We start from the raw sequence: 14726 nt of genomic DNA, 5'->3' as shown, positions 1-14726 counted from the left end.
GGGTATGTGCACCATTCTTATTGCATTATTTGAATGAACGTGGTTCCTGGATCCTGCCTCAAGACTGCAGTCAGTAATGAGCGCTCATCAGTAATGGCCCCTTGGCTGGTATGACTCTGTAATTCTGATCATAATGGGATAACTGGAATAGCTTTCTGCTGTTCTATCTTTAATGGCACACATTCTTTGGCTTAGTGATTGATAGCTACTTTTCTCACCTTCTGAGAGCTACCTGTTGGTTGCAGGTCATTCTTCCTATTAAAAACAGGCACTTAGAAAATAGTCACCAATATTAGGCAGTCTGGTATGGGGAGAAATTTTGAAAAAGTTAGTAGAAAGGCAGCCTTTCTGTCATGGCAACAGAGCTTTCCATGCTGCCTCATGCTACAGGAAGCCAGTCGTACTTGGCTTTCCTTCTGCTCCTGAAAATCTGGCGCATGAATGAAAATATACCATTCCACCCCTTCAGCCCTCATATCTGCTACAGAGTTCTTCCTCTGCCCCGCCAGGTCATGCTGCTTTTCTTCTCCCCAGACACTGACTCCAGTGGGCTCTCCTGTGTGATGGTCTTTGCACACGGCTGGGGCCCAGGTCCTCACCTGCCTTTGCTACCTTCTCCTTTCCAAATACCATGTGTAGGTGTTTGATGGAAGTGGGTGCTTGGGTCATTCCCCAGGGATAGGGCTAAGTCTTTTGGATTTAAACCATGTGAATGGCCTAAAAGGAATGGTCATACCTGGAGGAGGTGCCATCCAGTATCAAGTAAACAATTACCTTCAGGCAATTTGGATCCAGGTGAGTAACTGCTACATTTCTCTCCATGGTACCTTTATGGTGAAGATAATTTTAGAATATCAGACCTTTGGAATGGCTTGATTTCCAAATGCTTTCTGTACAAATTTTGTAAATATACCAATATAAAGGTATATTTAGAAAAAATGTGGCAAGGACTGCAGACCAGACCTCTGGGTTTACGGCAGGATGCAGGATAGGTATGTTTTTACTGCCTCTGGAGCACCTTAGTGTTTCCTGGCACATTGTAAGTGCTCAATAAATGTTCGTTGCTGCTATTATCATTACTAATATTACCACTTAGAATTTAGTATGGGAGGTTAGTGTGGAGATTTCTCAGTTGGGATAGAATATACTCGAAAAGTCTTTCTTTTTAATTGTAGAGGTTTACTTTAAGGCTGTAAATGTATTGCTTCTAGCTAAAACGAGGAGTTAATTCTTTCTATAGCTTAATTTTAACTATAACAGTGTGACTCTAGTAATTAGTTTCAGCCTTAGAGGGCAGTAAGTAGGGCTGTTTCTTATTAACTTGTTAGGGCACTGTGAAATGCTTTGCCTACCCAAGGCCTTCCCCAATAGACTAAGCAGTTAGGAATTAGAAAAGAGGATTACCGATTGATCATTTCTTTTATACTGTTGCTGAAGTTCTGATTATATAAATTTGTGTGTGTGTATGTGTGTGTGTGTGTGTGTGTGTGTGTGCGCAAATTCTTAATTTTTTTTCATTTTATTTTACATATCTTACCTGAGTTGTAAGACTGATGTGGACATTATTCATGATGCTTAACATGGGTTTTCCTTTTTTCACATTATCCTGCATGATCCTTACATAGTTCTTTTCTCTCCTGGGCAAGAGTGCCTTCTGAAAATTTATATAGAGTTGTGTCTATTTTCTTGCAGTTGAACTGGCCATGATCATGGACCGTCTGTATGGTGGTGTCTGCTACGCTGGCATTGATACAGACCCGGAGCTGAAGTACCCGAAAGGCGCCGGCCGCGTGGCGTTCTCCAATCAGCAGAGCTACATCGCAGCCATCAGCGCTCGCTTTGTGCAGCTCCAACACAACGACATTGACAAACGGGTAAGCAGCTGAAAAGAGACGAAGTATGTTCTGTGGGTCCCTGAGAAGCAAAGCGCCTCGTGATCGTAAGTAAGCAGCTCTACTGTACATGGTGTTAGTACATGAGTCCCTCTGGCGGCCTGAAAATGAGAGCTCCCTTGGTATTGAAGGCGTTAATAAGCCTCCTGCCTCACTCATCCCCAGGGCAATGTTACACTTATGAAAATAACCCTGCAGAATTTAGCATACCAACCAGTGCTGTTCAAAAGATGATGCCAGCACTGTATTAATGAGGGTGGAGAGCTGGTGACCTATTTGACCCATCTGGTGTCTTTAAAACAAACAAACTTGGACTAGCATTTAATGTTAATGTTCAGGAGTCAACATAAAATTTTGAAGTTCTGAAGTCTCTTAAAATTGCCAAGGTCACACGTAGTAGCAACCATTGGAACCAAATAGCTGCTGTCCCCTCAGTCCCCTCTCCACCTCCCTGTAGTTCTGCTCATATCACACATCTGCATTACCTGCCTCTGCCCATTGGTGTTACTGCCTGGCCACTGGAGACATTCTGTTTTCCTACCTCTGATCTCAGAAGGGGACCCGAGGTAGAATTGTAGGGGTTGGTGTGCTCATTTTGTTTTGTGGACAGACACAGGTTTAAATCCCTCAAATCTCAGCCTTGCCACTGCTTGGAAGCTTGGGGGTGTGGCTAGAAGGTGGTAGGTGTTCCTCTGGGACCGATGTTAATAGATTAAAAGAGGAAGTAGGAGAATAGCATCAAGTCTGGACCGTTTCCTGATGCAGTTGTACAGGGGCCTTATCGTTTCCAGCAAAAAATGTTCTTGGGGGACACACTGGACTAGAATAAATAAAGTAGTAAATATGTTCTATGGCAAAACTTATACTCTGTGATCAACTTTGACTATTTTTGTATAGCAGGCTTAATTTCAGTTTCTTAGGAGGTGAAGTATCAATTAGTGATGGACTTTTTTATATTCAGCAAGATTATATTTTTATTAAGACATACATCTGATCAAATTATAAAAGCCAGGGCTTAAAATAAACAATCTATTTGCTACATCACTTAGCTTATTAAAAGTAAGTAGTGTTGGTTTGTTTTCTGATTAAGATGAGTAAAATAATTCTTTTTAAGAATTTCAAAACACTTTTTGAATTAATGGAAACTCAAAGGGATGATAAAGATTTGACTCCATTCCTCGATAAACCTTTGTCAAATTGACACATGGTGCTACTTGAAGGGTTCTCTTAACTACTGCTGCTTGTGTGGTGGACTTGGCTTCTGCCTGTTACATTTGTGAGTCTGAGACACCAGATTGCATTCCTTTAAGACTGCGACCACCCCCATCATCAGTGACCCCCAGCAGCACACTTAACCTTGAAGAGACTTACGCTCTCATCTGTATGGAAGTAGCTTTCTTTGTTCCCCTCTGAAGCCAGAACTTTGGATTGTACAGGAGGTAGGTCCTAGAAGTGATAAAAGAAGTTTCCATTTCCTCATGCTTCTATCTTCCTTTTGCTCCCACCCTAACAATCTCCTGGCCAATGCTTTAGCAGAGGGAAGTACCCCGGGAGTTATGGTAATTTTGAGCCTCTTTAAGAATCACAGTGAATTCAGATACTATTTGTTTTGTTGCCTACCCCTACTCTCACATCTGCTGTGCTCAGACCCTTAGTATTTCTTCCCACAAGCCTTAAAACTAAGTCAAAAGAGAGAGAAGTGCCTTTGCTTTTGTTAGCATAATCATAGGCCATGCTATGAAAGTGTATTTGGAACATTAACTCAGGAAAGCCACTGACTGACTGTTTTCTACCCACTATATTTGGGGTAACCATGCTTTCCATATGTTAGAGTAGTCCTTGATTAACATTTAGGGTAGCAGCCAGTTGTAATGGGAAGAGTATGGAGTTTGGAGTTCGAACAGATTGCAGTACATTTAAACCTCTGCCACACCAGCCACTGGTGAACCTAAGCAAATCAGTTAATGCCAGGAGCCTCCAGTCCTCATCTGCAACTCCCTCCAGGGGACGGTCTGAGGATTAAATGGGATTTGAGGATTGAACAGCCGGAGTTGTATGGCAGTTGGGTAGATGAATAACTATCACTTGCTGGTTAACAGTATTCATCTTGCTACAAATGCACTTAATACTGATGTCATTAATATTACGAATTTTTGTAGCGAAAAGGTACACTGGTTAGTGAAAAGAGCACTGGGCCAAGGTCAGATTGCTGGGTCTAGAGCTGGTTTTGTTCCCCATGGGCTATGTGACTGGGCAGGTCACTTAAATTCTGAGCTTCAGTGTATAATAAATGAGGGCAGTATGAATAGCCTTATGTATTCCACAATATTATTGAGAAGCCCAGAAGAGCCATTAAACAAGAAAGCAGTATATATAATGTAACACACTTACACATGCATAGTGGGACTGTTGTGGTCACAAGAATGCCACCTCCAGCCTCGTAGTGTCAAAAAGGGACCTGTCTGTTCCTTCAGTACCCTGGGATGAGTGTCATCAAAGTGGGAGAATTGGAAATCATTGAAAGTGGCAGAGTCCCTCCCCTCTCCTTTTCCATCTTCATACTCTTTGTTTGCTCTGACCAATATGGAGACAGTTTTGTTGTGGGGTTTTTTAGGGGGTTTTTTGGGGTTTTTTTTTTTTATGAAAGATGGAAGCCAGCTTCCATCTTGAGTTGGGCTCCATTTTCAATATTCTATGAACATTACACTTCCTTCCCCAAACTTTATTCTGTCCTCTTCTTAATTTCTTCTTGCTTGAACATAGCCAACAATACCTTATTTTGTCATCTCTGGCATTTTGAGCCTCTGTTAACTGTACCCTTCATAGGTGCTTTTTAAGGTTCATTCCTAGTTTCATTTTTACTTATCTTTCTCCTACAGCTTAAATTTGAGCTTTCCAGAGAGCTCCCAACATATATAAGCACATTAGTATTTCCTTAGGTAATGCCCTTTTTCTTTCTCAGGTGCTCTGTTCTTGATTGTCTACAGAGAGTTTCTGTCATTAAGCGCAACCTTCTGCCTGAATAATCCCTCCCGGATTTTAGTATTCATCTCTTAGCTAAGATTTTGAAACTTGCTGTCCTAAAAGCTAAGGGCAGGTGTTCACCTTTGCCCACAATCCTTTTTCCTTGCTATTGCAAATTCCAAGGTGCTACACTCTTTTTCTCCTTCCTTTGAGCGTTAGCCTAGAGTTGCCTTTAAATCAAGACTTTGACTCTTAAATAGCATCAGCCTTCATTACTTTTCTGGTCAGAGGAGCCTCCTTTGCTGTCTGCATCATTATAAATGCAGAGTCGGTGGAATCAGTGAATTAAAAAAAAAAAACTGTAGATGGAATTTTAAGGCCACTTGCTTCCTCTTTACAGCCCTTACACCTTTCACTGTTTGCCCTCTATGGAGAGTAGGAGAGGGCCATGCAGCACAGCAGTGCCTGGAACCGTGGAAGTTCTAGAACTGTCTGAGGCGTGTGCTCTCAGGTGAACTGTGGGAGTTACATGAAGAATTTGACTAGTATATTTCCTTTACCTCTTTGTATCCAACCAAGTTTTTTCCAAAAAAAACATCTCTTTAGAGAGTTTATATGTTTTTGTATTTTATTATCATTATTATTATTATTATTATTATTATTATTATTATTATTATCACTGCTCTTTAGCTAAGATTTAGATGGAGTGGTTTATGGGGAAAATGCAACCATTGTATATTTGATTTCTTCTTACCATTTTAGAGACATTTTGGCTTTATGAATATAAAATAAGATATGTCAATATGCAACATTTATAGGAACTGTCAACCCTGAAACTTTGGTACTTTCATCTCTGCTGTCATTTCACTCATCCATTATGTCATTGTCTTTAAGGAAGAGGTGGGGTGTTTTTGTTTTTGTTTTTTTATTTTGGTAACAGCTTTATTGAGATCTATAATTCCCATACCATACAAATCACCAATTTAAAGTGTATAATTCAGTAGTAACTTAGCATATTTACATAGTTCCACCACCATCACCACAGTCCATTTTAGAACATATGGAAAGGTATTTGAATGTACAGCCTTGAATTCTGTAATAAGATGATCAGTTGAACAATAACTCCAGGGGAAGTGAGGAGGCTGCATTTATTCTGCATAATTTTACTCAATTCACTATAGGGAGAGGATCCTACTTATTTTACCAATATTCTTTGAAGTCACAGGAGCAAGGTAGCCCAGGCTATTGGGGCAAACTTCTGACCCCTGCAATAGCTGTAATTAGGGTCCCCCACAAATATCTGACTTGTTGGAGTGAGCTGATCCACCTACATATCAACAAACTTTTTGCCATGGTCTGTCTAGCAATGGAAGGACTAACAGAGGTGGGAGGGGCTCTTAATGGTAGTTCCTTACAGAGCTGCGATGATCTTGATTGGACCACCTCTGCCCAGAGGTCTAAATGGGAGTGCTTGCCACATGGGTGACACTTGATAAATATGTAGAATAAATTAGGATGATAAATGGGAGAGCAAAGACTGGAAGCAACCATGGACGTTTATCGAGGATGCTGAAGTGAGTCACTCTCATCTCTCATCTGCCACCTAGACATCTAGAGTTGTTTCCCCAATGGTCTCCCCAATTCAACTTTAGCCTATCCCTAATTCATTCTTTATGTAAAAACCAGAGTAATCTTTTAAAACTCATAATGTCAATGTCTTCCTCCTTTTAATCGTTTTGATTATGTTTAAAGCTTTTAAACCTTTTTATCCTGCCCTTAGGATAAAGGTCAGAATTCTTAATTAACATTGCCTACATGACCCTTCATGTACGACATGCTTCTCCTGCATTAGCTCTCCCTTCCTCATCTTGAATCAGTTACAACTGGCCTTTTTCTCTGCTTTTCAGGGTCATTATACATACTGTTTCCGCTGTCTGCCTGCCTAGTACCCACGTTTCTTTCAGATCTCATCTTAATTGTGATGTTTTTAGGAATCTTCTTCAGTGGAGCTTATATCTCCCCCATAGATCATTTTCATATCATCTACCATTCCTTTGTCATTAAAGCAACTCTGTAATGAAATAATGCTTGGTTTAGTGTCCTTTACCCTGTTAGACTGTACAATCCATGAGGCCAATGATTATATGTCTTTCATTTTAGCTACTAAATACTTGACACATAGTAGGTACACATTAATGATTCATTTCTGGAGGGATGAATGAGTTCTTGAATGAATACTGATTATTTGAGAGGTGGCCCAGATGAAGCCCTTATATACCAACCTTTGGCGTATCCAACTGTTCACCAGAAGGCACTTTGCACAGCTTTCCTTTTCTTCCTGGTTAAGAACACTCAAGTAATAAAGAAATTTAGGTTTTGCTGTTTAGAATATCAGAAAGTGTTCTTTGACACTTATAGTACATTAAAGCTGGACTTATCCTGAGGCATGAGCTGGTCCAACACCCTTTATTTTGCAACACAGGAGAATCTAAGAGAGGTTTGGAGACTCCTAAGATATCTGTCAATTAAGGACAGAGCTGCCTCTGCTCGTGGAAATCCCTGAATTTTGCTCCCCATTCAGGGTCTAATGTTTCTACAGACCTGCTTCTTTCATGAAGTCCTTTGCCCACAGACCTAGGCTAGGAACCCCTGAGTGAGATTTTAGGTCCCTTAGTGAGTTTTATGTATGTTTCAATATTTCACGTAACTTTTCAGATGAACATATTCTGCACAGAACAGGTATACATCTGGAGTTTGTTATCAGCATTTTCTAATGTGTCTGTACATCGTTTTGAGCATTAACTAAATGAGCTGGAAATTTTCCTGTACTTTATTTCCAGTTTTGCTTTCGATTTTCACTTTTTTTATATTGGCTTCCTGTAAAACCTTTTTCAAATCAGTGTGAGCCAATGCAACTCTACTGGATTTACATAGATAAGTATAACATTTAGTGATACACACACACACACACACACACACACACACACACACACAGAGTACCCCAAAAAATGTATACACATTTTAAGAAAGGAAAAAACTGTATTAAAATTATAATACAATGAATGATGCTAGCATTCATTTGATTAATGCCATCTTTTTTTGTTTGTTTGTTTGGTTTTTGTTTTGTTTTGTTTTGTTTTTTAGCTGAGCCATCCTGCCACCTGTTGGCAGCTCAGCAGCTGCTCAGCTCGGGCTGGGACTTGAACTGCTGTTACTCAGAGCTCACACTCTTGAGCGAGCTCTTAACCAACTGAGCCACTTGGCCAGCCCAATGCCATCTTTTGAGCAAACATCATACTACACATTGCTAACCGTAATTCAACTTTGAAAAGTATAATAATACATAGATAAAATCTCTTAAAATGTGTACATTTTTAGGCACCCCCAGTGTGTGTGTGTGTGTAAATTTTTATATATAACATTACTGAAAATATTTGGCATTTTTAATGTCATAATGGCCCTTGTTACAGAACATTGTTATTATAAATGACCCGAGGAGTGGGGAAAATAAAAAAATAAATGACACAAATGCAATTCCTGCCTCAGTGTTTACTTCCAAGGAAAAATTGTTAACATCTTGAAATAAATCCTGTAAGGCTTGCATTATACATATCTTATGGCTAATATTCACCAGTTATCAGCCAATTGGTCATTTGTTCCCATGTTGACAATATCAAGGTTGTATTAACACCCAGCACAGTGGTTCTCAGCGTTTCTTCTGCCTTGACATACATGAGGCATGTGATACAATCTCACGGATAACAGAGGCCCCCTAGAGCACTAGTAGGGTGGGCATTTATGCATGCGGTGTGACCATAAGTATCTAAGGAGGGGTTACATCTCACACGCACTCCTCTCCTCTCCACAGAAAACCATGGCTACAGTGGAAAAAGTGTCCTGGCTTGGGAACTGGGAGAGCTGAGCTACACTCCTAGCTCTTCTCCCAGGCATGATATGACCTTGGGAAATTACTTAATCTCTTAGAGGCTTGATTTTCTTGTCGCGTAGTAGTAAGAACACCAGCCTAACTATCTTAGGGTTTACTGCACAGATAGACAATAATAGATGAAGAAGCACTTTAGAAAGTTATTAGGCTGTACAGATGTTGATTGCATTGCAGAGCCTGGCCCATTTAAATTGTGCTGTTCAACCATATGTCCAAGGCTAATTGTTGACTCTTTTTGTCCTCTGAAAGTGCCTACTCAGTTCCACTAGGAATCCTTAATATAAGGATAATGAAATCATTGAAGCTAACACTAAAAAAAAAAGAAAAGAAGGAAATTAATGTAGGTGCCAATCTACAAATGTGCTACTTGGATATTAGTCAAGACACATGTAGAGAGATTCTTAAGTTCTTTTTATAGATATAAACACCTGGATGCATTTTCCATTTAAAGAATGAAAGGAGTTTTTTTTTTTCCTTTAGTCTAGAAAAGGTGTTTTTACCAGTATTTTTTCTCTGATGAAAAGATTTTGAACCTGAAATTCAGTAGAAGGTTAGGATTAAATTTTGCTTATATTCCTTTGAACAGTGTTTCTGTAAAAAAACAAAAAAAAACAAACTGGAACAGCTTAAAGTATTTAAATACAAAGAGGGCAAAAGAGGGCACCTGTACTCATTCTGTCTGTTTTAATGGTATTTTTAGAAGTGATGCCAAATTAACACTTAAGATGTGAAAGCTCTGCTAAATCCAGTTTTCTTTATAACTCAAGTCTAGGTCACTTACATATGAGAGATTTTTGTAGTGTGAAAAATGAGATCATTAGAAAAATGCATAATCTTTTCATATGGCCATTTGTCTACCCTTTTGTCTGCTCTGCGTGGTTCTGAGAAGATGTGTAAGGGTAGAATCCGTTGAGTCTCCTTTAGTCTGACAAAAACATAGGACTTGACTGATACGAACAATTTCTTTATAAAAATTTGAGGGGCCTTCCACACACACACACAACTATTGTTTAGCACAACTTGGTCATGTTGTCCCCTAGAAATTTGTAAGTCAGATGTTTATAACTTGATATGCATCATATGGTAAACATTGGTTATAGTCTGACAACTCAGCCCATAGAGACCTTTTTACTAGTTAAAGAGTACTAAACTAGCATCTGCCAATCTAGAGTTTAGTCTTAACTATACCACCTATTATGTAGCTTGAAGAAAGGATGTGTGCGTACATGTGTTAATGAAAATGCTTTTGCAAGCCATAAAGTACTCTGTCAGTACACAGTGGCACTGATAGCATATTGATTTACGTGAAACCGTGAATGGCTAATATTTGAGCCCTTTTGGAAGATGCTTATGAGACAGTCTAATTGAAATTCCACATGATAAAAGGAGTTAAATATTTCAGGCAAGACAAGGATAAAGTTGGTTGGTTATTTCAGTTTTTTAACTAGGAGGAGGAGCTCTCAGTAGGCGGGGATCCATCCGTCTCTAAAATTAGGGCCCCTAAACCACCATTTCCTAAATCTTTCCTCATAAAGCATGAGTCTCTTGGAATTTTAATATCTATTCTATAAAAAAAATCTTTTTTCTAAGTCAAATCAGTTTGGAAAATGCTCAAGAAAGTTAAGTAGGTTGCTTTATTCTAGGGCTTCTTAGAATCTTTTGTACACTAATCTTCATTATGAAGATCCAAGAAGGAGACACTGCAATTTTTCACAAATTTTTTTGATCATGAACTTTTCTAAAATGCACCATCTCTTGGGAATAATGTTCTAAGGAGCCCAGTTGAGAAAAGACTGTTTCCAGCTTCTTTTCTTCTTTCATGCTCCAATTCAGAAGTTCAGTGAGCAGCTGACTGGTTTTCCCTTCCTCGGTTGCTTTTTTCCAAGTGTGCCCCACCCATCATACATTTTCTTTTCTTTTTCGTACTGTGGTGGAAAAAAACACATGAAATCCGCCCTCTTTACAAATGTTGAAGTGTACAGTATAGTATTATTAACTATAACTATAAGCACAATGATGTACAGACCCTGGAACTTGTTCATCTTGCATGACTGAAACTTTATAACCTTTCAACAGTAGCTCCCTGCTTCGCCCTGCCCCCCAACCCCTGGCAACCACCAGTCTACTTGCTGCTTTCTATGAGTTGGACTACTTTCTCATGTAAGTGGAATCATGCAGAATGTGTCCTTCTGTGACTGGCTTATTTCACTTAGCATAATGTCCTTGAAGTTCATCTGTGTTGTCGCATGTGACAGAATTTCCTTCTTTTTCAAGGCTGAATAATATTCTATCATTGTATGCATATACCACATTTTCTTTATCCCTTCATCTGTCAGTGGGTATTTAGGTTGTCTGAAAATCTTGGCTATTGTGAATAATACTGCAATGAACACAATAGTTAAAATATCTCTTCAAGATCCTGATTTCAATTCTTTTGAGTAAAAACCCAGAAGTGGAATTGCTGGGTGTGTATTTTCTATGTACAGAGGGTTGAGGTGAGGCAGGGCTATGCACCACTGTGCATATCCACAGTGGTGGGGGGGCATTAAAGATGTAATTGAAATTCTCTTCAGTATTTATAGAAAGATTATCTATTGTCTCTTTCTAACACATCAGTCTCTATATAAGAAGGGAAAAGAGTTTTGAAATCAATCTGCTATTGACAAATAATATTTCCTTGACTCAGTTTTAGTTTAATGCATAGGACCGGAGAGACTGACTTTCAGTTAGCTCATTTGGGGCTTTCTGATACTTCTATTTAAGGAACATTGTGACAGCGAAGCCATGGCACATAATATTTGCTTTAAATAGCATACTCTTTAGAATAACCCATTTTTTAATTTAATGAGATGTTATCCATTGCACCTTTCTTTGCAAGCACTTCGAGTACTTTAAATATTTAATCTTTTTTTCTCTCTTCACTGGAAACATATTAGGCCTGAATTTTAGCTAAAGACTACCACAGGCTTTATATTTTCAGCCTGCATGAAGATGAATGCGACCCAGTAACTTACGAACAGAAGTGCTGATAATTCTACCCTTTGTCCCTGGCTGCAGCTGGAATATATAAGATGATTCAATCACAAAAGAAGTGGGGGTTCTGATGACCTGTTCCCAGATTTTGTGCTGCTAGCCTGAGTCTTGGAACCTCCTACAACCCAGCCTTCATTTTGCCGCTGTCACTGGCACCTGCCTTGATCTGGCTTGAAAGCTTCCCAGCTGCAGCTGTGGCTGTGTTTGATTTGACCCTTTGAGAGGAAACATCCAGAAGTGAATTCAAATATTGTCGGAATTAATCCTACCTGAGCTGATTTTGAAGCACTGGGAGTCTTAGAACCTTTGACTAGAAATAGTTTTTGAAATGGAGTTTGGGTCATCGAAAGAGAGAGAGAAAGATTCCTTTTCTCTAAATGGCATGGAAACGTTTTGTCCTGTCTCCTTCCCCATCTTGACCTTTGACCTCTTCTGTCTGCCCTGTTCTCTCTCTTCATGTCTTCTCTCCTGGAATTGTGATAATTTTTAATATGAAAATTCCTTAGAGTGACTAAATGTTCTTTCCTGCTCATTAGAGTATAGAGGCTGCTTATGGGATTACTAATGAAAAAAAGACCATCACCCTCTTTTAAAGTAGCTGTCTCAGTAAGACATTCAAGTTCTTTAACCCCAGAAGGAGGGGGTATCAGTCAATTAGCAGTTTCTTAGTGAATGCTTATTCTTGTTTGGAAGAGCTGGTCCAAACCATTCAGGGTAGAGGAAACTGAGGCCTGCGAGGGTGTGACACAGCCATTTAATAGAACCAGGGCTCTGCCCTTCTACACTCTGGAGGTGGGGGCGGGAGCGTGTTGCCATGCAGTGATGCATGTCACAGATGTTTAATGATTTCTTAGCCTTCATTTTTCACGGGACTCGCTCATCTGCTATTAGAAACTATTTGGGGGCTGATTTACATCCCCACCTCCAGCCCCATTCCCGAGTATCATGGAAGGAAGCCAGACTAACGTTGACTCGAGGAATTGTGCAGGACACTGTCAGGGCCCCTTACATATGTTATCTTAAGACCTATCGGAGCACTCACAGACCTCTCTGTGCTCCATCAGCAGATGGCACAGGTGTCAACATCAGTGTACCAAGCAGGTTCTCAGCTGTGGGAGAGGCACAATGTGTTCTTTAAGCCTTTCTTCCCCTAGCACTTGAAAACAGGAAAAATGCTAAGTCCCATCCTTGGAAAGGTAAAAAGAAAATAAAATCCAAACCATTTCTCCTATGTGTTTTTTAATCTACCCCACGTTGCTTCTAAATTTAATAACTGAATTTTCTAAATCTGGAAGGTTGCAGATAACTTTGTTGCTAAGGAAAAGTTATTTTTCACGTTGCTGCTTTAGTTTCCTAGGCTTTGGTCGTCTGCTTTCTAAATAGCAGGATTCCAGCTCATAGTCAGTTGAAAAACTAAAAATTTTATATTTAAATATTTTTAGTATTGGCTGCCGGAAGGCAACCTATGTTAGCAACTATAAAACCACCATGTTTAGTGGGGATGGTAACAAGGTTGCTATGGTTTTTAGGATAGATGTACTCTGTGACACATGACAAGAAGATTAGAGGCGCATTGTTTAAAAGCTGTGAGCAGACCAAATAAAATTTTTCCAGGAAGTATGTTGCTCCAGATGAGAAGAAATGGCCTACCTGTCTTCTGGGCAAGTCTTTACATTTATTCCCACTAAACTACACCTCTTGACATGGCTTCTTTCTCCAGTTTGTCCACCCCGACTCCATTATCTGAAATCCTTGTTTCTATTCAATTTCCAGCTGCCTATAAACATACCTCACCTGCCCTGGGGTGGTTAGATATCTGACAGGCTTAATTTGTTTTTTTTCTGTCACCAACAGGCACACTGGAGCAGGGACCTGTCTTTAGTGTTCTTTATATAACCTTTTAGTACATAATTCATGAGCCTGACCTTGGCTTATGCCTCTCTTCTCATTACTACAACCTTTCAGGCCCAAGGAGAGGGAATTCTGGACCCGTGAAGACTTTATGGTGTCCCTGGGTATCTCCTGTCTCCACGGAGAGCTATTTAGTCATTGCTTTATTTACTTTGGGAGGTTATTTTGCTGACTGATGTCAACATGACTGCCGACAGAAATATTTTCTCTAGCTTGTTAGAAACGAAACAATGTCAGCATTGAGAACAGATTGTTAACGTATGGCTTTCTCTTTGTGTCATTGCAAATATATGATTCCCTTTATTCATCTTCTTACAACCACTTGTCTGGGATTCCTCATCAGCCTCCTATCCTTAGTGGTTACCAGCTTGTAACAGTTACACACAGTCCTCAGCATCCTTGGGCATGGCTGTCTCCATTAAGTGTGTGGTGGGAATCCAAGTGCCTCTGTAGGAAGTTTTCATCTTCTGGGCCTGCACATCCCTCTGAAGCAGAGGGTCCATGTGGTGAAGACTGGCTCTGTGTCGGGCTCTAGTATTTGGACTTTAATGGAAGTGTAGATCAGTAATGTGATCCTAATAGGCTGGTGTCTCCAAAATATCATAGCTTAATGACACTGCAGGTGATTTAGGTGGTTAACAGTTATTTATTTGTGTATTGGGAAAAAATGGAATTAATCTGGATAGTCAAGTAAAACATCACATACAGATGGCATTAGGATATGGAGAAAACAAGTGGTTTGGGAGTGCCTGTAAGACACTCTCAGATAGACCATAAATCATTTTAGGGTAGAACTACGTCTTGTTCTCCATTGTATTTCAGTTTTTATTATGGTGGCTTACTAGAAATAGGCACTCCATAAATATTAGTCAAACGAGTGAATCCATTTGACCACGTAACTAGCAATGTCCTTCATGAAGCTACTTCTCTTTGTTGATTTAAATTATCAAAAATACTGCCTGGCTGTTGCCCTCTGAGAT

General features: G+C 39.7%; 1 protein-coding gene across 19 annotated transcripts in view; it reads left to right on the top strand.

The window, feature by feature from the left end:
• CPEB3 (cytoplasmic polyadenylation element binding protein 3) overlaps positions 1-14726 on the top strand; it is a 185438-nt gene that overhangs the window by 157578 nt on the left and 13134 nt on the right. For 18 of the 19 annotated variants that reach the window (XR_002123583.1, XM_019639029.1, XM_019639033.1 and 15 more), the window contains one exon: positions 1693-1874. Coding sequence is in view for 18 of the 19 variants with exons in the window: in XM_019639029.1 (XP_019494574.1) it covers positions 1693-1874 (182 nt within the window). In the remaining variant the exon portion in view is untranslated. Of the gene's footprint in view, positions 1-1692; positions 1875-14726 lie in introns of those variants that run through there. The other variant, XM_019639034.1, reaches the window with a different exon arrangement.

This window comes from Hipposideros armiger, unplaced genomic scaffold, assembly GCF_001890085.2.
Source record: "Hipposideros armiger isolate ML-2016 unplaced genomic scaffold, ASM189008v1 scaffold_42, whole genome shotgun sequence".
In the NCBI taxonomy this organism is placed as follows: domain Eukaryota; kingdom Metazoa; phylum Chordata; class Mammalia; order Chiroptera; family Hipposideridae; genus Hipposideros; species Hipposideros armiger.
This window is presented reverse-complemented; position numbering and strand designations above follow the sequence as displayed.